Consider the following 25939-nt stretch of genomic DNA (forward strand, 5'->3'; position numbering starts at 1 on the left):
CCTACTCTGATACAAACATCCTAGTCTGACCATCATCACTCGTCAGTTAAATTGTGACAACAGCCTCCTAACTTGTAGTCCTGCTTCTATACAGGCACACCTTGGGGATATTGACCACTACAATAAAGCAAATAGCACAAGAAAGTGAGCCACACAAATCTTTTGGTTCTCTAGAGCATATAAAAGTTATGCTTACACTAGACTGTAGTCTATTAAGTGTGCAATAGGATTATGTCTAAAACCACAGTACCTTCATTAAAAAATACTTTATAGTTAAAAAAAAATGCAAGCCATCATCAGAAACTTTAGCCAGTTAGTCTTTGCTGGTGAAGGGCCTACCTTCAATTTATAAAAAAAAGAAAGAAAGAGAGAGAGAAGGAAGGAAGGAAGGAAGGAAGGAAGGAAGGAAGGAAGGAAGGAAGGAAGGAAGGAAGGAAGGAAGGAAGGAGGAAAGGGAAGGGAAGGGGGAGGGGAGGGGGAGGGGGAGGGAGGGGAGGGGGAGGAGGGAGGAGAGGAGAGGAGAGGAGAGGAGAGGAGAGGAGAGGAGAGGAGAGGAAAGGAAAGGAAAGGAAAGGAAAGGAAAGGAAAGGAAAGGAAAGGAAAGGAAAGGAAAGGAAAGGAAAGGAAAAAAGCAAAAGCAAAAGCAAGATCTTTATCCTGATCAGTGTGGCTCAGTTGGTTGAGCATCACCCTGCAGGGTGAAAGGTTGCTGGTTTGATTCTCAGTCAGGGCACATGCCTAGGTTGCAGCCTGGTCCCTGGTTGGGGCGTGTGCAAGGGGCAACTGAACAATGTTTCTCTTGCACATTGGCATTTCTCTCCTTCTCTTTCTCCCTTCCTACCCCTTTCTCTAAAAATAAATAAATAAAATCTCTTTTTAAATGCAAGATCTGTGAAGTACAATAAAAACAAGGTATGCCTGTATTCACCATTCTGCAATCTACTCTCTACACACAACCAGAGTGGTTGCCAGGTTAAGGAAGTGGTATATGGAGAAGGTATATGAGTGTGGTTATCAAAAGTCAACACAGAGATTCTTGTGGTGATGGAATTGTTCTGTATCTTGACTGAAGTGGTGGACACATGAATTCCATAGAACTAAATGCATACAGAAACACACCCGTGTGTATTCATGCAGCAAACACACAAGTACAAGCAAAACTGGGAAGATCTGAACAAAATTGGTGGGTTGTATTAGTGTCAATTTCCTGATTGTGATATCATACTATAGTTTTGCAAGTTGTTACCATTCAGGGAATGAGGCAAAGTAAAGGGTACAGGATCTCTTTGTATTATTTATTGCTACAGTATGTGAATTTACAATTAGCTTAAAATAAAAAGTTTAAAAAATAATGGTGACCCAAAAATAATGTTTTGTGGGTGACAGATGGCAGTCACTCTGGTCATGCTGTTGTTGACTCTAATATCCAATGTTCTTCAGAAAAAAAGGATTTATCTTGTTTGGGAAAGGAATCTCTTGACTCCTTTCTGAAGTAAGGGAGATGGGAGTTAATTAAGCCATTTTACTCCACCTAGGATTTTCCTACCCAAGTTTGGTTTGTTGCATTTCTGAGTTACACCTGACTACTTGGTAGAAAGGATTCTTGGATTTGTATTGTGAGGACACCTGAATTCAGGCCATGGCCATGGCAAAAACTTGCTTTGCCTCAGTTCTCTAGCTTTTATTTATACTCTAGGTGCTGAGAGAAACCAGTCGATGAAATAAGGAAACAGATGTCATGATGTCCAATAATGATAAAGCTCTGAGAAAAATTGCAGGATGATGTGATGGAAAGTGCCTGGGAGATGGGGGTGTCACCTTAGACAGCACGGCCAGAAACGCCTTGCAGAAGGAGTGACCTAAATAACAAGAAGAAAACATTCATGCTAGTTTCTTGAAGAAAAGTACTTTGGGCAAAATAAAGAGCAACAGCCAATGATCCTGAAGTGAGAACAGCCTTTTCTTGGGTCAGAAACAGAAAGAATGCCAGCGGATAGTGTAATAAAGAAAGGAGTTCCACAAGAAGTCCTGGAAACAGGCAGAAACAGATGATGCAGGGCCTTGTGGAACACGGTATTCCGAGATGAGATTTTTGAAGGCTTCTAAGCAGACACGTGGTATGATCTCACACTGACTGCTCCATAGAAAAATACAGGAGACCAAGAGTAGAAGAAAGATAGATGTTTCTACAATAGCCACAAGATGATAGCAGTGTGGCTAGGTTGGTAGCAATAAGGAAGAAGGGAAATGTTCATTAGGATTCAGGTAACAAAGCTGACTTCAGCCAGGGTAAGGATGTGGCTATCTTCCTGCAATGCTCGTAACTAATAACAGGGACACAGATCTAAAGAGTTTTCCTAAATTTCCAATGGCCTTTCCTTTCTATTAGTTTTATTGATGCTGGCAACAGCCCAGTGAGGTTTGTGGCACACAAGGTCTTACACTTTTACAAATGAAGAGATGGAGGGGTCTACAAAGAGTCAATCAAGACACAGAGGAGCCAGGACTCAGGCCAGGAGCCTGGATGACAAGGCCATGTTCTTCCTATTGGCCCGTTTACCTCATTTTAGACATTCCGACACACTTGTTTTGTCTGCCACAAAATTGTCTGTAGTGAGTTGTGTTCAACCGAAAGTCAGAACCGATTGTGACAGTTTACCTGCTTCATGTCTAAAGGAGAAGACAGCTAGCTACCTGTTCCTAGAGAAAATCTCAAAGTCATAAAGAAACCAACAAATGGGTGGATAAACATGCATTGTTTTTTCAATTTTTTTTATTGTTGTTCAGTTACAGTTATCCCATCTTTTCCCCCATTGCTCTCCCCTGCCCTGTCCACCCCCACTCCCACAGTCAACCCCCACCCTTGTCCATGCCCATGAGTCCTCTGTTCATGTTCCTTGGCTTGCCCCTTCCCCTCTTTTCCCCATTATTCCCTCCCCACCTCTCTTCTGGCCTAAACATGCATTTTTTAAGAAATAAAAGTCCTTGGCGTTTGAGTATGTTGCTGCCCTTGGTCCAGTGGTTTGCTGAGTAAAAATAAAATTTAGGAAGCAAGGAACAAAAGAACAAAAGGAGAAAGGAACACTAATGAAGTTTGTTGTTTAGAAAGAAGAGACAAAGAAGAGAAAATTTTACTAAACTTCTCTTGTGTGGCGTGTCCTAGGAACTCTCATGCCCTCTCATACGCCACCCTGATTACACAGACACTCTGAGAGGTGACTGTCGTTCTTATTATTATTCAGATGAGAATAAGGCTCAAAAAGGAGTAATTTTCTCAAGTTCATGCAGAGCCAGTGTTCAAATACGAGTCACTCTGCAGCCAAACCCCAGTTCACAATGAGTCAGAGACCCTAACTTGTTCTGGCCTCACGAACATCCAATGTTGGCAAACATGGTAACAATTTGTTTTAGGGTAAGAACTTTAGAAACTCCAGTTTTGATATGATATTTTCTTAAGGGTACTGTAATCTTTAGGTACTGTGGTAGACTACCCACGGTGGCTTTTCATTTAAAATCTAAATATCAAAGACCTAGAACCCTGAGAGATAATAATTTACAACTTTTTTGAGGAGGAATGGATTTCAGCATAGTCTCAGTATGTCAGGTTTAAGAGTAAAGTAGTTACCCAGAAATTGAATATTTGAGGTTTCTGCATTACAAATAGGGTACCAAAATAGTTGAATAAGTATATAGAAATCTGTTGTGTTTGAACTAGTTTTCCCTGTTTTATTTTTTTAGATGTGCTTAATTTTATGTTGTAAGTAAAGATTTTTGTCTGTGTAATGCATGATTAAGACAGTAAAATATTTCTTCTAGTCTTCCAAAAACTTTTCTGACCAGACTACAAGTTTTGATGAGTTTTGTAAGGTTTTTTGTTTGGCAAACTATGAATCAGCAAACTTTTAAGATTGTACCTAGCAACACCTAATAAATGCGCAGCTGTTGAAAAATAATCTATATACAAGGCATATAGTAAATACTAAATTGTATAGTTGGCTACACTATTTTGTGTTGAATAATAAAGTGCAATACTTGATTCTCCATCACTAGGCTAGGAGAGGAATAAAAAGCAAGCCCAAAACATCTGGGTAAGAGAGATCCCAGGGTATGGAGCCAGCTGTGAAGCCTTGAACAAGGTGCTAAATTCAACTGGATTGTAGTTTTTTCCTTTGAGATAAAGAACCTGGACTGTCTCCACTCTCCCTCTTTCTTTCTAACTTGCCACATTCCAACAAAGGCATCTGAATTGGAGCAAAGGAAGTCTGTTTCCCTTTTGCCATGACTCTACTAATAGCTTCATGAACAACGGTCATTCAACTTTGATTCTCAAGATCCTTCTTCCAGAAGATCCTTCTTCTTAAAACCTTCATTTTATTCCCTTAAAACTTCCATCTATTTTCTTTTAATTGAAGAAACACATCATGTGTTATCTGGAAAGGTGGGATGATGTTGTCAGGCCTCTGTTCTTCCTGAGAGTGAACATATATACTGTGATTCAATCCTGACCCAATTAAAAACTGATTGCATTTGTGTGACTCCACAGTGCACTCGTCCAAAGATAGACAACAAAATGCAACCCTCTTCTTGGTTTATAAAGCAATGGAGCTTCCCTTCAGTGAGTGCACTCTGTAACATTGCCAAAGTTGTTTCAAAGTTGTTTCAATGCACACATTGTCCATTTCCTCAACCTATCAGGACTAAACTCCTTGTGGCCCTGTAGAGCAGAGATAAAACAAGTCATTTGGGTTCTCTTAAGCTCCAGCGTGCTTTTCTGACAGCGCATGGGGGAACTGAACTCTTTTGAGGAGAACCTGTTTCCCTGTAGCTCAGAGGCTGAGCCAAATGAAGGCTCCTCCCTCTAGCCCTGTGGTCTCAGCACCTGGAGCTGGTTACTCAAGTAATAAGGAGGCTAAACTGTGAGTGTTGTTTTTAGACCTTGAGTGAAAACAAATTGAATTTGTGGTGTCAGGAATTATATACCAGCGTTACCTAAACTATGTACTGCAGGATAAAAATGTTAATCCATCTGTTAACCCACATCTCTGTGGATAAGGTACCACAATCATCTAAATGTATGGATTTCTGAACGTGATGTGCCTCTTGCAGATTCAGAAAGCCCATCAGAATGTTGCTGAGAATTTCTGCAGGTACGAACCTGATTTACTCAATGCTTCTTAAACATGCCTAAGAATAGAAGTCTTTTATATCATGGCCAATCTTCCAACATCCTGAAGCAATGACATAGCACAAACACTTATTGTATTCACAGTTCTTTCTTCCAAGCACAATTTCATAATTCAGGTAAGAGATACAGAACATCTTAATGGGGGTGAGAGATGAATTTGAATGACATTGCCAAGGAAGAACCGGATGGTTGTAGTGACTAGTGGTTAGGGGGCAAGTAAAAGAAGCCGAAGGGCACGTCTGATGCCCTTCAGTAGCTGCGGACGTGGAACAGGAGGCAGACTGGGAGGGACTGGGATGAAAGTGGTCAGTGTCAGGAGAACGCAACACCAGTTTATTGTAACATTCTAACCAAATCATATTTCTAAATATCACTGTTTATGTGAGATGTTCAAATCCAGACCTCCGTAGAGTTGGCTTTACAATCATGGTAGTACCATATTCAAAAAATATCTGCATGCACTAGGACCTGTCAAATTTAAACACTTCATTCTAGCATTTATCCCAGCTGGATTATGGTCTACGATCCACCTTCAAGTGTACATTCTATAGCTAAGTCCGAACTGTTGGTAAAATACAGCCCACACCTTAATTAAATTTCTTAGCTCTGCTTAAAGGATTACGTATCAAAATCACACCTCTTTGCTAAGTTCCCATCCAAACTTGCACATCCTTGAAGACTCACCCCAAACCCCACACTATCTTGAAGCCTACCTTCACAGAGCTAATTGTGCATTTCATTCCTTCTTTTTATATCCTCATGCCGCTTTATATACTCCGTTATTGCATTTTGCATCAAATGTTTGTGTAATTGTCTTATCCCTCTTACTTAGTTATAAGCTCTTGGAGTAGAGAGAAAACACAAATCTCTTTTGATTTCTTGTTCATATTCAGTAAACTTAATTAAACCCAAATATCTACCCATATTCATATATGATGCTAGAAGTAGAGAAGTTCAATAGGAAAACACAAATATTTGAAATGTTCTAAATCTACCCTAAAAATTACACTTGGTCTGAGGGGGACAATGTAAGATGCTAGACTAGAGGGTTGTTTCTCAAACTTTAAGTGAGTGAAAGTCACCTGGAGATCTTATGAAACACTAATTTCTGGTCCCAGCCTGAGATTTTAATTCAGTGGGTCTGGGGTCATGAATGTGTGTCTCTAATGAGTTCCCAGGTGACACTGGTGCTGCTGGACAGTGGACAGCTTCCTGAGTAGCACCAAAGGGGAAGCTGGACGTTGCAATGCCTAGACTTAAGAATTCTACCACCAGAATTCACCAGTTTTATGGCCTGAAGGTACCAAATCTCTAAGCCTCAGATTCCTTACCTATAGAATGGTGATAATCATGTAACCCCTCGAGACTGATATAATAAATGGTCTATAAAGTTTGCTTCTGGCAGCACTTGAGGCGGGGTGTGTGCCCAAATATCAGGTGTCAGTGCACAGCAGCCTATATAAGTCAACAGATGCCTAAAGAGCAGGCATCATTGAACAATGGCCTGCACATGGCCAGATCGGACCCTTTGCCTGTTTTGGTGATGCTGAACTAGGAATAGTTTTAAATCAAATGATTGAGAAATATCAAAAGAATATTGTATAACACGTGAAAATTGTAGGAAACTCAAATGTCAGTGTTCATAAACTGTATGGGACACAGCCACAGGCTCCTTTACAAATTGCCTGTGGATGCTCTTGTGCTACCACAGGCCAGTTGACTAGTCCTGCGACAGCACGGCCGGCCGGGAGAGCCTGCAATGGACACTGTGTGGCTCCTCAAGTTTGCCAGTCTCTCAGACAGCACTGACTTCATCAGTGAACTGATGGGACTAGACCCATCACTATTGCTGATGGCAAGGCTACTCAGTGCCTATGGTTTTAATAATGTCACTGTACCAAGATAATGAAGAAGTCTTAGGAATAAAAACTGGGAAAGTAAGATAAATTTGAGGCATAAGTGGTAAAATGCCCCAACCCACTTTTTGTTGTTGTTAAAAAAGCAGTATTTATTGTCTTTTCACTGATTATAAAGGCAATACATGATCAGGGAAGTTGGAAAATACTATAATGTATACAAAATATCAGTGGCCATATTCCCAATAAATAACCATGTTTTAATATTTGTCTTCACAAAATTGAAATTTTATTGCACAAATTGGTTATATAATTTATTGTGTCATTTCTCTAATACCCTCATACCACATTCTGAACATTGTTTGATGGGGAATACTCCAGTTTATAAATGCCATTCCATTATTGCTCTCATAAGATTGTATTGGTTACAATGCTATAAAAATTTCCTGAAAATCATCCTGGCTGGCGTAGCTCAGTGGATGGAGCGCGGGCTGGGAACCAAAGTGTCCCAGGTTCGATTCCCAGCCAGGGTACATTCCTGGATTGCAGGCCATAACCCCCAGCAACCGCACATTGATGTTTCTCTCTCTCTCTATCTCTCTCCCTTCCCTCTCTAAAAAATAAATAAATAAAATATTTAAAAAAAAATAAAAAAAAAATTTCCTGAAAATCTCCTTTCCCACTGTGATAAATTACTGTAATGAAACATATTTGTCTAAATTTGAGCTGCTTTAGAGGGGAAAAAGAGTTGAGACAAGGGGTATGCTAGTCTTTCTCGATTTCCTAGATCTCCAAACTATACCAATTTGGGGGGACTTCCACTTTACGAATAGTAAAATGAAATGACTTCTGTTATCTTTGACCACATTTGTTTATTCTAAAACCCATTCTCAAATCCGTATCATTACAATCAGGTGACATTTTGTTTGAAATGCCCCCCTCCCTTAGAAAACCACGCAATAATCTTATCAAAAATATTTTATTTACAAAAAATTAATTATACTATACATCCTATACTGGAAATACATTGAATAATTGCTAAAATAAATACAGGCAATTAATTCAATCTTTTATAAGAGTGAGAGAATTTGACATTTGAATGTTATCAAAGTTTAACTTAGAACATAAATAGTTAAAAAGGCAAACTCAAGTTTTAGTCTCATTTATTGGCATGGTGTTGGCTTTCCCACAAGCTGTCCAAATCGGTGCGAGTCGGAGTGGCAGAATGTTATGTACCTTGTGTTCTGAAGGTAGAATGTGCTTTTTCTTAGGATGGACCAGAGATGTCTGCATGAAGCAGCAGAAAGGCAGGAAGCACATGAAGGAAGACTTTTCCACATGACTTTGCTTCCTCACAGTATCTTCTATGCAACTACTCATGTGTTCAATTGTTTTGAACACGTCTGTCTACACAGCACCAGCTACAAGGCAAGATGGGTCGTGTCAAGTCAGACTGGGTAACCGAGGATCTGGAGAAGCAAAACTAGCTCGACTACGGGTACCTGATTCATTCATTTTTCTTATGCGCCAATTCTTGATAACACTTATGAAACCTTGATAGTATTTCTCCTATGTAAACATATTTATGTTGGCCGACAGAAAAGATGAAGAAATTATCTGTAGAATTCAGGAAAAAAGCCTCACTAGAAAGTAAAAGAGCACATGGTTTGAATCTGTGTGCTTTCTCTTTATTGTAATCGGTCCAACTTGATCATAGGAACTCCATACTAACACGGAAAGGGGACTGGCAAGCAAGCTGGGAAGGCAGTTTAAATATGATCAATGTATCGATAGGATCAGGTGAATTCAGGCCACAGAACAGAATGTGAGGAACTGTGCTGCATTTACCCAAATTATACAGATAATTTTTTCCACTTCCCACTTTCCTCAGCCTGAGAAAACACTGCCAGAATCTCCAACGGTTATTCATCTTTGACCACATGTTACGTCCAGTGCTGGGTGCCCAGTGTCTTCTGGAGGACTAGCATTCCCTTTTCTTAATCTTATGAAAAAATTGCACTTTTCTACCCCTTTGGCCTTGACTTTCAATGATTTACTTTTTTTTTGTACACATAATTATGTATTTTTACTCCCAAAGTGTGACAGGTATATTGGCCTTTCAAAAAGAAACAAAGGAAAGTTAATATATTGGATGCTTAAATACTTTTCACAGAAATAAACTGTTCAATCTGATAAGGTGGAGAAGAGAGAGAAACATTTATTCTATCTATCATGAACAACATCAGTCAACCAAGCTTCACATTTTGGGTAGGTTTTTATAAGTTTGAATTTTTTTCAGAACCTATTTTATTTAAAATTTTTTTAAAGGAAGAACAGGTATATTTTGGCAGAGAAGGAAAATATAGAATATGCAAAATTTGTTTTAAAAAATTGGCATACAAAATTTTAAAACACAGTACAATTATATAAAATTACAGCACAGCCAACGGCCTTTAAATTTTCCTTTGGCATTTCATTTGGTAGTCTGAAACAGAAAATGGGTAGTCTTTCTAAAAAAGAAAAAAAAATCGCTATCAACACAGTCCATAAGTTAGGTTGTATACGTTGTAAGAACTTTTCCTTGAGTTTCCAAAATCCTTTTCTTCCACAATAACCCACATAAAGCATGGCTAGTGAGGTATATAGGGCAAACACTGTTAGGTGGATGTACAGTAAAGGAAAAAGTGCATAAACAAAGAAGTCTTCCCATTTTCATAGAAATAACAGGTTAAATCTGAGTTTCTTGTTGATGTATCATTTTACTTTGGCAGAATAAAAAAAAAAAAACAAACAAACCCATAGAAATGTCTTTGTTCAAGTCCCAGCAGCAGTGATATGTCTCCTGTGGTGGCATTCATTATCTCGTGCCACAATACTCGAGTCACTAGAGGAACTAAGGTTTTGTGTCTGCATGTGTGGTTGCAAACGTCCACCAACGTGAGATTATACATCAAGCACCATGTCGTACTGTTGTCCCTTCTTCCGCCTGCCACACTTACTGATGAGAACCACGTACAGAGTCAAAAGCATAACCCAATAGCACACATAGAGCAACGTTCCAACAATTAGGACTGTCTGTTTGGATTCTGAGAATGGCTTTTTAGATTCCTTATAAATGGTGAAAATCACACCACCCAGGAGGATTGTAAACCAAACCGAGACTGGAATGAGTCCTATGAAATTAACGACAATCGTTTTCCTTCCAGATGTGCCCCACCCAGCCTTGTTTATCGTAGCAATTGCAAACATCTTGGCGGGAAGTAAACTTGACATGTACAACACTGAGTAGAGGGACATGAACACCATGACGATATTTCCTCTAAGGCAGCTGGCAAAGGATGATTTGATGAGACCCACTAACTGGACAGTTAACAAGAAGAGGAGGATGTTCCAAATTTTGCCGCGGTAGAAGAGCTGGATCACTGTGGCAATAAGAAAGAAAGGGAAGAATCCAGTGATAACCGCTTCGTAGGTCATCCACAAGTGATGTTTATGAAACCACATGGCATTGTACAGCCACTCTCGGAAGTACGACTTGCTCCAGCGTGTCTGCTGGTTTAACCATCTGAGATACTCTACAGGTGTTTCCGTAAGGCACTTGGATCGAGCTGTGTATTTTGTTAAATAGCCCAGACTCAGCACTCGGTTCGTAAGATGCCGGTCATCGCCGAAACTGCACTGGCTGCCCATGAATTCCTGATTGTACCAGTCTTCCACAAACTCGTGCAGCAAGGAGTTCCTGTACATTCCCAGAGGTCCGCTAATGCACTGGACACACCCAAAATAAGACTGGCAGGCCCTTTCTATGTTAAAAGCCATCCAGTATCTCACACTGCTGAGGAAGGAGATCCAGGAATCGTACTTGTTTAAAATCTGCAAAAAGGAAACAATATAAGGTAAGCCTGGGTTAAAAATACCAACAAAATCCTACCATCTTGAGGTAAGTAGATAGAGCAAGGTTTGTTATTTCGTTTCCCTATTTTGGCTTCCTTCCCTTTTTTGACATGACTATGTTTTCACTCTGATTCTGTACTACTAATTAATTGGAGAAGTTGTGTGCATGTGTATGTCGGATCTTTTTGATGATAGTTTTCTTCTACTTCATCACCCTCTGTCCTCTTTATGCTCTGCTTTTTGTTCTTGTTATAATATTAAGATTCTTTTTTTTAGGCTTTAGTTCTCAGTCCCTAAATTCTTCTTCCAGACACTCATTCCTGCCATCTAGGATTTGAAGGTTTTTAAGTCCCATTGCCTCCTGTCCTGGTTAATTTCCAACTCATCCAATTCTTGGCTATAAATTTCCCTTCTCTTTCCTACTATTTCGCAATGCCAGTGATAAAAGGGTTTGCTTTGGCCTCCCTCCAAGTCTTGAATCCTGAAACAATGCTCTGTGTAAAGGCTATTCAAAATTATCAGCTTTTTCTTGGCACTATTTCTAAATTCTCCCCTCTGCCTCAATTTTGTTCTGTGTTCATCTGCATTTTGCATGCTTCCTTTTCACCCCCCAGGTTATTTTTTGGCCACAGTAGTGCATTTACTTTGTCTTCACTATCGCCATGAAAATACAAAATAGTCACACAGCAACACAATACCTAAACTTGAAAGTAAAATTTCATGTGCTTTTCACATTTTGCTAAAATCTAATCTCATATTTGCAAAGAATTTGTTTTAATTTTCACAATTTTTGCATGATTATTTTCCCATTCCAATACTTGCTTCACAAATTGTTTCTCCATTAATAGCAAATGAATTTTACTAATTAAATAACAATTAGTAAAAAATAATAATTGGAAAACCCATTTATTAATTAATTGCTCCTTTGCCTTTCTCACAAATATAAATGTGAGTTGCTGTTTCTTTTCTTTTTTTGTTTTCCAGTTCAGATTTGATCAACCACATATTGGTCAGCTTTTAAAGAATAGGTATGTGGAGGAAAATCTACCTTCTGTTATACTTTAGTTTATTTACAACTAAGTGAATTCCAACCACAGATTTCACCAGACCATTAAGTTATGGCTCAAGAACATTAACTTATCAGCCACTACAGACAAGGATTATACCCTAGGATTGATCAAAGAAATTCTAATTTCTTTGCAATTAGAAAAAAAGAGGCGGTAAGCTGGCTCCAAAGCACATTCTAATGTGTAATACCTGGCACAGAGTTCGGTGTGTAGTAAATGGCGCTACTAAAGTGACTCAGGCAAAAGTAAAGACATACGCACCTGGACATCTCCCCCGACACCCCCAACCATGGGGTCTTCTTCTAAAACTTTGACCATCTCCACAGAAGAGGCTGGGTCAAGCATGGTGTCTGAATCACACACCTGCAAAGAAGAAAATGACTTATTAAAGAAAAGGGAAAAGCGGTGTGATCCATACAGCCAAAACCAAACATACACAGGGCTTGGCACAAATAACGCCCCTCATTTATCACAAAAATGTTTATTACAAAATCATAAGCATGTCATTTTATAGCATAACAATATCACACTCAAGCACACCATATGGCATTTTAGGTGAAATGTCCAAATTAAAACTAGAAATTATTACACCCATATTATTACCCTACCAACCACACTCATGCAGGCATTACTTCTGCCAGACCCCGTATATTATGTCTTCAGCCTTCTTGTCACAAGGCCTCAACAAGCGATTAAACACCACAGGAGTGAGAGTTTGTTTTACCATGGCCAATACAAAGAGCTTGTTTTCCACTAAGTGCAATACTTAAATTAATGACACTGCTGATAAAACAGCGGAAGTGACGTGCTAGGTGTCTTACAGGGAGGGTGTCCAGCTTGTCCCAATTTGCCAAGGATGGTCCCAATTTTGGTAATAAAAATCTCATAACCCAAGTAACATCCCAGTTTTCCAGGACTTGCAAAATATCTTGGGTTGGTTCCTCTAGATGTTTTCCTTTTCCAATTGCCTTAAATAAGGCTTTTAGGCAACTTGTCCCTCAGGTGGGAATGATGCTAGGAACACCCCTATGACAGTATTAAAAGGGAGGCACACTTAACAGTTACCCCCCCATTTTAATATGATGGATGTGAAAGACAGAAAACCCTCCTGCAGCTGGGATGCATGCTGAAGCAACACATGCACGACCTTGGCTGAGCAGATGACATTGCACCAAAAAAGGGAACTAGCAAGATGTTCAGACCACCTTTATATTCTAGAGTATTGAGTAGTCACCTAGCCCTTTGTATATAAAAGCAGATGTAAATTATCTTAAGCCATTCTAGAAATGCTAATTGTTCTTACAAAAAACCTTTATATGGATCAAAAAACAGGAAAAAAAAGCAGTTCTGAAAGGAAACAACCATGACTTTGACTTTAAGATTATTCAGATTAGTATAGGCCTGTGGACCCCTGACAGACATTTCTATGGGAGGCCCACGTAGACAGGGTCATAAACAGGACATTTTTTGCAGCCTGATTTCTGAACCAATTGGAACATAAGCCTGATTTCTGAACCAATTGGAACATAAAGAATAAGGGAATAAGAAACCAAAATATCACCTGTATAGCCATTAAGTTGATGTATAATAGGCCTTTTATCTGTGCAATAGCAAGCTTCATAATGATGTTCTCCAGTGTAAGACAGAGCTATCTGCGATAGTCAACAGCACGAAAGGGGGGCCAACCTCCTTCTGCAAATACAGTGCATGCTCCTTGTGAAGGTGTGACAGATGACCCTTGGCAATAGCCCACTCACTCCCAGGAGGAAGGAGGAGTTGGGCTACTTCTTATTCTTTCCATATTCAATCAGATTAACTCACTTCTGTCTCAAGAGGGGAAGTGAGTCTCCCTTGTCTCACAGGTGGGTTGTACCTGTGGATGGAGCTTCTTCTAATACATGAGCAAAGAAAATCCTAAGGAGACAAAGTGCTGCCCCCTCTCCATTCCTGACTGATACTAAGAAGACACAGGAATTAGGAGAGTTCTGGCCGAGATGGAGGCGTAGTTAGAAACCCTTTGCTTCCTTGCACAACCAAAAGGAGGATAACAACCAATCTAAAACCAATTAACAACCAGAAGTACCAAAAAAATCAAACTGCATGGAACACCGACAACCAAGGAAAAATCAACCAGAACCACCAGACCGGTAAGGCAGACCCCACAGGGCAGCCAACTCAGAAAAACCTCGGCCAGGTGGCTGAGGGGCAGGGCTGACTGCAAGCTCAGCAGAGCTGCATGGGAGGAACTGACTTAAGGGGAAAACAGATTCAGAGCTGACGGTTGGGCTAAGGCTGGGGTTGCAGCGGTGGGAGATAACTTCCAGTCTGACTCAAGTCTGTTGGAAAGTGCGCTAGAGACGAGCAGGCGAGCTGCATTGCTCCCTCTCTGGACCCTCCCCAACAGGCAGCCAGCAAAGAGGGTTGCCCTGCCCAGGTAAATACCTAAGGCCCCCGCACTTTACAATTTATCAGGTGCGCCAAAATAAAGAAATATGGCCCAAATGAAAGAACACAGCAAAACCTCAGAACTTAAGTGATGAGGACATTGCCAACCTATCTGATGGAGAATTTAAAGCCCTGGTAATCGAAATGCCCACAGAACTGATTGAGCTGGGTCAAAAAATGAAAGAACAAATGAAAGATACCCAAAATTAAGTAAAGCAAAATATTCAGGGAACCAACAGTGACAAGAAGGAAACCAGGATTCAGAGCAACAATTTGGAACAAAAGGAAGAAATAAACACCCAACTGGATCAGAACGAAGAAACAAGAATCCAAAAAAATGAAGAGAGGCTGAGGATTCTCTGGGATAACCTGAAACGATCCAATATCCGAATTTTAGGGGTGCCAGAAGGAGAGGAACAACAGCAAGAAATTGAAAACTTATTTGAACAAATAATGAAGGAAAGCTTCCCCAATCTGGTGAAGGAAACAGACTTCCAGGAAGTCCAGAAAACCCAGAGTCCCAAAGAAGTTGGTCCCAAAGAGGAACACACCAAGGCACATCATCATTAAGTTACCTAAGATTAAAGACAAAGAAAAAATCCTAAGAGCGGCAAGAGAAAAGGAGACAGTTGCCTACAAAGGAGTTCCCATAAGGCTATCAGCTGATTTCTCAAAAGAAACCTTACAGGCAAGAAGGGGCTGGAAAGAACTATTTGAAGTCATGAAAGGCAAGGACCCACATCCAAGATTACTCTATCCTGCAAAGCTTTCATGTAGAATGGAAGGGCAGATAAAGTGCTTCCCAGATAAGGTCAAGTTAAAGGAGTTCATCATCACCAAGCCCTTACTATATGAAAGGTTAAACAGACTTATCTAAGAAAAAGGAAGATAAAAAATATGAACAATAAAATGACAACAAACTCATAACTATCAACAAATGATCCTAAAAGAAAAGAAAAACAATGAAAGCAAAAACTAAGCAAACAGCCAGAACAGGAACAGAATCAGAGAAATGGACATCACCTGGACAGAGTTCAGTGGGGAGGGGAACGGGGGGATGGGGGGGAAGGTACAGAAAAGAAGCATAATTAGTAGGCATAAAATAGATAGGGAAAGATAAAAAATAGTATAGGAAACAGGACTCAAAGAACTTATATTACAACCCATGGGCATGAACAAAGCGGGGGAATGCTGGAGGGTTGGGGGGGCAGGGTGGAGAGGGGATAAAGAGGGAAAATTGGGAAAACTGTAATACCATAATCAATAAAAATACTTTAAAATAAGAAGACAGTATTCTTTTCTGGGGAATGCAAGGTCCTAGCAGATACCAAGTGAACCGAGGGGACATGGGATGCAAGCAACCACTTTCCTACTCCCATCCAAGCAGTAGACGGCATGATTGGCGGAGCCTGGGGTGTTATATGCAATTCCCACTATTTTGCCATCGAGTCTGGCCATTCTGAATTTGTTTAATCAAGATGAATTTATTCATATCAAACTTAACTATCTTGACAGTTCTCCAAACTACTTCATACAAATAATAGGGACTTGATATACCAGTGTCAAACAACAAAACCAAGAAAATAATTTAGCTTAGGAATCTCCACATTTAGGAAAATGTGTCAATTTTACGAATAGCTTCTTTTCTGAAAATAATATTAAGAATATTGGTGAAAACAACAATTGAGGGCCCTGGCTGGTGTAGCTCAGTGGATTGAGCACGGGCTGCGAACCAAAGTGTCCCAGGTTCGATTCCCAGCCAGGGTACATGCGTGGGTTGCAGGCCATAACCCCCAGCAACCGCACATTGATGTTTCTCTCTCTCTCTTTCTCTATGTCCATCTTCCTCCCTTCCCTCTCTAAAAAATAAATAAATAAAAATCTTTAAAAAAAAAAAACAATTTAAATGCATTATTGGAGCACACGGGGGCAATCCAGTTATAAAAAATGAACTTATCACCTCATTGGATTTAAGTAAATATATAGCAATTTTAGGGTTAATTACTGATTTTTCTTTTTTTATTTAACTCATTTAGAAGAATCCATTTCCTAATAAAAACCATTCATTCATTCAGTCCAGCATGGTCCCACTTACTTTAGAGTGGAAAAAATTTCAGTCAGCAGCTAGGCATTAATTGCTCATTGCAGAAAACAGGATTTTCCTAACATTTGGATTTGCAGCCAATCATCCCAGGCCTCAGAAGCCTAAACAAACTCCTCCAAGGCAACAATCCTCCTCTGCAATGCCTTGTCTATCACTGGTCTGTATGTGGCCACAGGGAGGGCAGGCCAGCGGGGAGGGTGGAGAGAGGGAGGCAGAAGTCCGGTCCACCTTTAGAATCCAAGATCCTGGGAGTTCAGGGCCACACCCCCTCTATTGACTCAAGCTGGGAAAGGTAAAAACCAGAAAGCTAAAATAAGACTAAAAACAACAGGAAGGGGGCAATCTAGAATTAATGTTCAAGTAACTCCGCCTGCTTGTGAGCCTAAGCAGACCAAGGCTGCTACCCCTTTGAAATGCCTAAACTTGAACCCAACTGGAGGCTCTGCATATTTAAATTGGCCCTCCCCACCCCCACAGTTTCCAAGAGCAAAGTGCCAGGAGTCCTCAGAGACTGTTTGCATGTTAAGTTTAACTGTGTTGGAAGGGAAAGCTCTCAGAAATGCCTTGGACAGGGGTTTGTTATAGTAGCTTTAAGAAGTTTGTTTTCTGGACGTTATTTGGTGATAGCATGCCAATTAGAAAGCCACCATCTGAGTCTATAACAGCATGTGTGTTCCCGGACCTAATAGTATTTATATTTTTAGTGTATGAAGAGTGTAGTCAGTACAGGAAGAACAGGATTTCCAGTTGTCTCCTCACTAATTTACAACAAGTATGTAATTTCATCCATGTCGGTTGGCTGCTTAGCTCTAGGCTAGAAGGTGTGGGGGAGGACCGACACCAGCTCATAGAGCCTAACCTCACACGGAGAAAACACCGGAAACTATTAGAGCACAGCTCAGAGCGTCTTTCTGTCCACCCTGAATGTATCTATGTAATCTGTCTCAACCACATGATCAAGTCATAAGATTTCTCACTAGGAAATACAGACTCGGAGCGAAGTCACCGAATTTTGGCTAAAATGAGTCAAAAATCTCAAGACAAAAAGACATTATTACAAGGACCCAGCCACCTCATTTTTAACCACAAAATCACCAACTAAAGTGCGTGAGATGTCCTGACTGGTGTAGCTCAGCGGATTGGGCGTCATCCTGCAACCCGAAAGGTCGCAGGTTCAATTCTGCACCTTGGCACATGCTTGGGTTGCAGGCCAAGTCCCTGGTTGGGGGGATAAGCAAGAGGCAATGGATGTTTTTTCCCCTCCCCTTCTGTCTCTCTAAAAATACATAAAGTATGAAGCCACCTCTCTTCTCCCTTTACTATCCTAGCCAAGAGTCAAACTCTCCCCTTTCCTATCTAGAACAGTAGGTGGCAAACTAAGGTGTATAGGCCAAGTCCAGCCTGCCACCTGTTTTGATAGGGCCTGTGGGTTAAAAATGGTTTTTATATATACATATTTTTAAAGATTTTATTTATTTATTTTTAGAGAGGGAAGGGAGCGAAAGAGAGAGAGAAACATCAATGTGCGATTGCTGGGGGCCGTGGCCTGCAACCCAGGCATGTGCCCTGACTGGGAATCAAACCTGTGATGCTTTGGTTCGCAGCCCAAGCTCAATCCACTGAGCTACACCAGCCAGGGCAGTTTTTATATTTTTAAATATTTGACAATTCAAAAAAAAATTCTAACACATGGAAATTACATGCAAGTCAAATTTCCATGTCCATAAATAAAGTTTCATTGGGACCCAGGCATGCATGCTTGTTCATTTTTATATTATCTATGGCTGCTTTCACATACAAACAGCAAAGCTGAATAGTTGCAACAAGAGACCACATGGCAAGCTCTGGCTGGCATCGCTCAGTGGATTGAGCACAGGCTGCGAACCAAAGTATCACAGGTTCGATTCCCAGCCAGGGCACATGCCAGGGTTGCAGGCTACGGTCCCCAGCAACTGCACATTCATGTTTCTCTCTCTCTCTCTCTCCCTCCCTTCCCTCTCTAAAAATAAATAAATAAGTCTTAAATAAAAAAAGAGACCACATGGCCTACCAAGCCTAATATTTACTGCCAAGCCTTTACAAGCACGGTTTGCCTTGGGACTAAAATAATTGGCTGCAGAGGGAGGGTTCTCTTTCCTAAAATAAAAATAAAGAATAATAAGTTGAGATTAAATATATTCTAAGTCCCAATTTGAATTCTAGTAGGTTTTTTAAAAGTTGCCTCCATCTCCATGTTATAAGTAACTGTAACTGCATAAAAAGTGTACAACATTAATAAATTAGTTTTTGTTTAGCCAAAATGCTAATTTTAAAGAACAAATGCCCTCAGTTAAGGGAAGCTTCAAGAAGCTTCAGTTAAGTCTTGAGTCCTGTATCTTACTTCTATGACCATGAACAAGCCATTTACCATCATTGTGATACCAGGAGACACAGCCTATCAAAAGTACTTTGTAAATTACAATGGGCTATAGAAGTATGCCATTAGTATTAAGTAATGATCTTTAAATTTTTATACTCCCTAAGTAAACCGATACCTGGAGTCACAAGGACCCTTACCACAAACAAGTGGCTCAGTAGAGAGAAATCTCTAAAAGGAACATGGGGATTGATCACATATCAAGAATCTCATGTGTTTGGATCTATAATAATTAGTTATAGACTGTGAGTCTATAGTCTGTTACATATGTTATTAGACTGTAAGTCTATTTCTAGATGAGATTTTTATTTAAATCTACCTACCTGTAATTTAAATAAAAATCTCATCTAGAAATATTGCTGATTCTACAAGCTTTTTAACCTAAGTCTAAAATGCCTAGTCTTCATGTTTTGCTTTTTCTTAATGTGCTTTTTTTTAGAATGACTGATGGATTCCCACACCCACCCCCCCCCCCCCCCCCGCACTCCATACCACTTCAAAGGGCACTGAGACCTATGCAGCAAGAAAGCTTAATTGCTCTGGCTGCTTTTGATGAGGAAACAGGTTGAAAATAAATCAGAAAAAAAACCCCATCTGTTGCTACTGCCTTCAGCCTTTGCCTGCTTGTAAGCTTCAACCCTTTTAACTTTGACCCTTGATCTTAACCTTGACCCATGAGACAATTTTTTGCTAGTGTGTGGAATTTACTCTTGGTCATGATTCCCACTACCCAGCTTCCCATAAAGTAACAGAACGCTCCCCTTATCCATCTTTTGCCCCCCCACCCCGTTTCCTCTAGCAAAAGGGATAAACCAGAACAAAAATTCACAAGTAGTTATTTACTAGCAAACAAGATGGAACCAGTCTCCCTGAACTCCTAATAGTATCATACCAGAGCAAACACTACTGAAAAGAAAACACTACACAAATGTTGGAATCAAACAGATCTAAGTCCCAATCCATCATTTATCGGTTATATACACTTGAACTAGCTTCTTGACCTTAGACTCCTTCACCGTCCTCCGTCTCCATCCCTCAGGTGAAAAATACAGAGGATCATAGCTACCTCATAAGTTTGTTGTAGTGGTAAGCTAGTTAAATAACATACGTAAAGCACTTAATGGCTAGCTTATAGTAAATGTTCAATAAAAGGAAGATATATACGAAAAAGGGATACACCAAAACCAGAGGCACAAACTAAATAAAGATACTAGTCCAATGACAGAAGGGGTCTTCCTTATTACCACTGTTAAAAAAAAAAAAAAAAAGAAAAGTTGTTACTCGAAGCAGGAAGTCCAATACCTGATAAATGTAAATTAAGCAAGTTGAGTTCCTGATCAGTGAATGCAAAAGTCCTTGAATTAGGTTGTTTTGTAGGGAAAAGAAATAGCAAAAGTAGAGGGGACTGTAACTAGTTTAGAGTCTGGAATGTACCCTTTGGGTACGATGTGTGAAATTTCATCATGTAGCAAAGGATAGACCCTGGACACATAGTAGAATGAATTACCCAAATTGATAGAAAATAATTCTTCACTTTGGTCAACCTAGAATGTCTTCAAAACATTAAGGTTAAAAAAGGAGCCATTTGGTTATTCTCATTTCCTTTTTAGTGAGGCTGTAGTGGAACTTTAAACAGTAGTGAAAGTTAGAAAAGGTACAAAGAAAAGGGACAAGCCAGCTGGGAAAGTGAGAAACCACATGTTGCCAACTCTAAGGCTTAAGCCATCCTTTCTCCAAATGATAGCAGTTCTCATTCTAAAGCAATCAGGAAGTCCCATTATGGTGGCCCTAATGGTTTATATTCAAGAACCCAGTTTGGGGGGGAAGGGTAGATTAAAGTGAGAAACATAATACTGATCGATAAACGAAAAGAAAATTCCGATACTCCTCCCCTTTCTGTTTTCTTTTGATCACAACGTTGCAAAGTCTAGGTATGTTGCTAAAGAGAGACTAAAATGCCAGAGAGATTAAACAGCACTAGGTGAGAGAGAGCACCTGTTCTCCCCTCAACTGAGGCCCAGAGCTAACAAACACAGAGTTGAGTCTAGAATTCACGTTTCTCCCATTCTTCTTCAAGGTGCAATTAATCTTATCCTCTAGAATGAGGGGTACAAAGAGACATATAACAACATTCTTAACATTGGCCCTCAGGGTATTTCAGGTGCTTGGGCTTCCTGTACAGAACAGAAATCAAACAAGTACCATATACGGTGGATTCTCATGGTAGTTGATGTTGGACAGTGTCCTTGAACAGCGAATCAGTGAATGCCAAAAAATTGCTTCCAGCAGAAATATAGGGGTAAGTTCCTCCAAGCTTCCGGTCACAACATTTTTGTCTATTGATCAATACCTAACCTTGTTTGATTTGTATTTAAATACACCACGAGTCATTCATGCTGAGTTCATGGCCAGCAGCATGAAGAAAACACATGTCTAAACAAAGCTCATTGAACAAACATCTTCTCCTACAGCAATCACAGCCTTCTTGCTCTTAAGAATGCTAGAAAGTCCTTCAGCACTACACTGGAAGTCCTTTTAAACAGCTACCTCACCGAGGGAAAAAAAGCACAAGAATGTAAAACATGTGACACTAAATAGACCATGAAGACGTTCCTTGTTTATGGTAGAAAAGCTAAAACAAGAAGGCAAAGCATGGTCTTGTTTGGCCTCAGCTGGGGACACGCCCACTGAGTGAATCAAATTTTTTGTCACTCTTCGTGTCTGAAACTGATCACAGAAGCACTTGCAAGCACTGACTTTGGGGCCACAAGTATATTTCAGTGAGTAGCATAATTTACAAATACAGAACCCATGAATAAGGAGGGCCACCTCTACCATTAGGGATGATTTAGGTCTTGGATACCTAGGATGCTACCAACTTAAATTAAGAAAATCGCCTCCTATATTCTTCCCTTTAGAAAATGTTCATCCTTGTATATATTTTCTACCTGTGGAATCCCTTATGCACACATCAAAAGGGATGTTGTTTTTTTCCCTTTTTCACATAGACTACTGGCCACTTATCCATGTCTGGTGATTAAGAGGTAAGATGAATAAAGCAATTATATAACCTAGATATCAAAGGATACTTAAAGTCTTTTGGTATTATTTTAAAAAACCCAAAGGCAGCCCTGGCTGGCGTAGCTCAGTGGATTGAGCGCGGGCTGGGAACCAAAGTGTCCCAGGTTCGATTCCCAGCCAGGGTACATTCCTGGGTTGCAGGCCATAACCCCCAGCAACCGCACATTGATCTCTCTCTCTCTCTCTTTTTCTCTCTCCCACTCCCTCCCTTCCCTCCCTAAAAATAAATAAATAAAATATTAAAAAAAAAAGATTAAAAAAAAAACCCAAAGGCTAAATATAATGTAACCCCAAAATTGTTTTAAGAATAAGGGGGAAATAGAAAGGTATATACCAGAAAGAATTAAATGTGATAGTCTATGGAACATGCATTTGTTACAGATTATTTTAATTTTTCTCATTGTGCTTTTCTATATTTTTTAAAGGCAGTACCATAAGCATGTATTACTTTGGTAAACAAAAAGCTGGTATAAATCCTATTTTGAAAAGGTAAAGCAGACTTTTGCCCTACCTTAAGCCATGTACAGACAGATCAAAATCTGTCCCACTTTGAGGAGTGCCCATAAGACTATCAGCTGATTTCTCAAAAGAAACCTTGCAGGCAAGAAGGGGCTGGAAAGAACTATTCAAAGTCATGAAAGGGAAGGACCTACATCTAAGATTCCTCTATGCAGCAAAGCTATCCTTTAGAATGGAAAGGCAGATAAAGTGCTTCCCAGATAAGGTCAAGTTAAAGGAGTTCATCATCATCAAGCCCTTATTACATGAAATGTTAAAAGGACTTATCTGAGAAAAACAAGAAGATCAAAACTATGAACAGTAAAATCAGAACAAACTCAAAACTAGCAACAACTGAACCTAAAAGAAACAAAAACAAACTAAGCAAACAACTAGACTAGAAACAGAATCACAGAAATGGAGAACACATGGAGGGTAATCGGCAGGGAGGGGAAGGGTGAATAGGGGAAAATGTACAGGGAATAAGAAATATAAATGGCAGGTACAAAATAGACAGGGGGAGGTTAAGAATAGTACGGTAATGGAGAAGCCAAAGAACTTATATGTACAACCCATGCACATCAACTAAGGTAGGGAAATGATGGTGGGGGTGGGGTACTGGGTGGAGGGGAATAAAAGGGAGGAAAAAAATTGGACAACTGTAATAGCATAATTAATAAAATATATTTTAAAATAGAAGAATCTGTCCTACTTTGAAAAAAGTTTCCCCAGAAAATGCTTGGATTCCAAAAAAAAAAAAGAAAATCAAGAAAACCTTCCTCATTCTCTTTCTCATTTCCTTCATCTTCTTTTTTCACTTTATTGTCTTCTGCCTTTCTCATCTGAAAGCAGCCATAAATTGAACACACTGGTTTCTCCTAGATTAAAGCTTCCCTCCATATTCCATGTCAGCGCTGATTATCTGAATGGATTAAGGCAGACAGTAGTCAGGGAGGAGTCGAGTCAAAAGCTGAGAGAGAGAGAGAGAGGTGGTAACTGATATAAAGCCTGTTCTGGAGGAGACCAGAGGGAGCTGACCCAGAGCCCAGGAGTATAGGCAGCAAGGTTAACCTGGAGGTAGGAAGTGAGGCTGGGCACCCTGGATCCTGAAAGCAGGAGAGAGCAAAGGAGGTCTTCAGGACGTAGGACTTTGGCTTTTCTCTTTCATAGGAGGCAAGATCATCTGTTAGTATTTAAGCAGGGAGGAGTTGGGGTAGGGAGCTGGGAGAGTGGTGAAGGTATGAAATAATAGGTTATGAGAGCAATAAGAAACACATCTATCTGTTCATGAGCAAGTGAAGAATGCTGACCAGTGACAAAGACCCAGCTGCAGCTGGAAACCAACCCATTTGGCCACTTCTCCGCACAGTTGAGCAGTGTTCTCCAGCCAGGTTAGCAAGTATGTGAGCAGATGGTCAATTTCTTCCCCAGTCCCCATTTTCGCTTATGTATTAGCACCTGAAGGTTGCTTCCTTCCTTCCTTCCTTCCTTCCCTAATCAACCTGAACTCACTCGTAATGAGTAGCAGCCAGCTTCCTCCACCCTCTTCTCCTTTGTATTTCTGTGGCTTCTCTGCAACTCTCAGGCCCTGGGCAGTCAAAGCATTAAGTGATAGTGTTAGTGTGAACCTTAATGACATTTTCATTTTGATAGGGCACACATGATTAAATATCAGGGGTTTGATAAGGGGTGGCAGGATGCAATTACCTGCTTTCAGAATGCCACCCTTGTGGTGGTTTTTACTCTTTTTGAGCACTTGGAATGGACCACTAATCTCAGGAGGACGCAGGGCCCAGTGACCAGCTGCTGCTCATTCTGTCTCTCCAGAGGCCTCAGCCTGAAGGAAAGAAAGTCTTCCAGCCGGATTAGGGTCCTAGCGGCAAGCCTACTCCAAGATTTTATATTTTTTATTATTTTTTCCTGGACAGGCTCAATGTCAGGTTGTCAAGGATACAAACAAAATTCAAAACAAGAATGATGGGAAAAGGGGGTTTGTTGGAAGGAGCATGTTTAAAAAAAGAGGAAAACCCACACAATCATGTCTTGATTAGAAATGACAAGTATAGCCATTGTTTTTAGCTATAATTAAAAGCAAAACATCAACAGATGTTTTCTCATTTTAGGCCCACAGCATCATTTTTCAAATCCTATGCAAGTTCCCCAATCATCCCTTCCTTTAAATGGGTCATTTCACGCCCATACAGGGCCTGAAGTTGCAGTATGTAAATAGGTAAAAAAATATCCTTTGACCTTCATTGTCCAAGTTCTAGAAATTAGGGCAAACTTGGGGATGAAACTCTTATTAACTCCCTGAAAGACAGGTCAATATGCAGACTGCTATCAACTGAAGAAATGCCTGAAAACCCTTCAGATATTAAGCAAAATTAACAGTCATAGCAATTGGCAGGTACTATCATTTTTAAGGAAGGACTACATGATTATATAATAAATAATAATAACAGAAAACTTAATAATATTAATGATGTGGCCCTGGCTGGTGTAGCTCAGTGGATTGAGTGCGGGCTGCGAACCAAAGTGTCACAGGTTCGATTCCCAGTCAGGGTACATGCCTGGGTTGCAGGCCATGATCCCCAGCAACCACACATTGATGTTTCTCTCTTTCTCCCTCCCTTCCCTCTCTAAAAAATAAACAAAATCTTGAAAAAAATAGTAATAATAATATTAATGATGTCATCCTTAACAATGTCTGCTACCTTTGTAACTTCTGTGCACCTTAGCTATAGGTTTTGAAATTATTACCATGTGAGACTGGCTTATTCTATCCCGAAAACTGAGACTCAGCAGCAATGGCTCTGCATGGGTCATCCGGCCAGTACTGTGTGGATTAGCACCTCAGTCAACCGAGGCTAACGCCGGTGCCCTTGCCAATCCTATTACACAGAGTGCCCCACTGGGCCATGACTTTGTGGCCATAAAGACCACAAGGTATAGGATAGGTCTTCTGAAACCCACGATTGCACTTTTCAGTGAAAAGCAATCCTGGGTTTCAGTGGAAAGCGAAATGGTCCCAGCAGATTTCTTAAACCTGAGACATGTTTCCCTTCTTGAAATCATCATGGCCAAAATCTAACTGAAGTATCTGCAGAAAATTACACCTGAGACATGCACAGGGGCCCCACTAACCGGCACCCTAAAGAACAAAGCTTCAATGAGAACTAGGAGAAAAGGAAGACTAGAGTGAGCAGTCAGGAAATTAACGAGACACAGCCTGTCTAATTTTCATGCAAGCAAACACCATCACAAATGCTTTCAAAGGTCAAGTTGCAGCGAGTGAGGTAATGCTGTTTGGGGAGTGAAATAAACATTACTTTGGTTTTGCTCTGGGAAGGTTTTTATTTTTTTTTTCTCTCCCTTTTTCCTCTTTCTTTCTGT

General features: G+C 40.2%; 1 protein-coding gene across 1 annotated transcript in view; it reads right to left on the bottom strand.

Annotated features, from left to right (window-relative positions):
- Window positions 1-9246: 9246 nt before the first annotated feature.
- HAS2 (hyaluronan synthase 2) overlaps window positions 9247-25939 on the bottom strand; it is a 29785-nt gene continuing 13092 nt past the window's right edge. Inside the window, exons 3-4 of the mRNA XM_045861298.1 lie at window positions 12264-12365; window positions 9247-10914 (exon numbers count right to left, since the gene is read on the bottom strand). Coding sequence (XP_045717254.1) covers window positions 9985-10914; window positions 12264-12365 — 1032 coding nt within the window. The 3' untranslated portion in view covers window positions 9247-9984. The remainder of the gene's footprint in view (window positions 10915-12263; window positions 12366-25939) is intronic.

Source organism: Phyllostomus hastatus, unplaced genomic scaffold, assembly GCF_019186645.2.
Source record: "Phyllostomus hastatus isolate PE091 unplaced genomic scaffold, TTU_PhHast_1.1 phas_scaffold_21, whole genome shotgun sequence".
Classification (NCBI taxonomy): domain Eukaryota; kingdom Metazoa; phylum Chordata; class Mammalia; order Chiroptera; family Phyllostomidae; genus Phyllostomus; species Phyllostomus hastatus.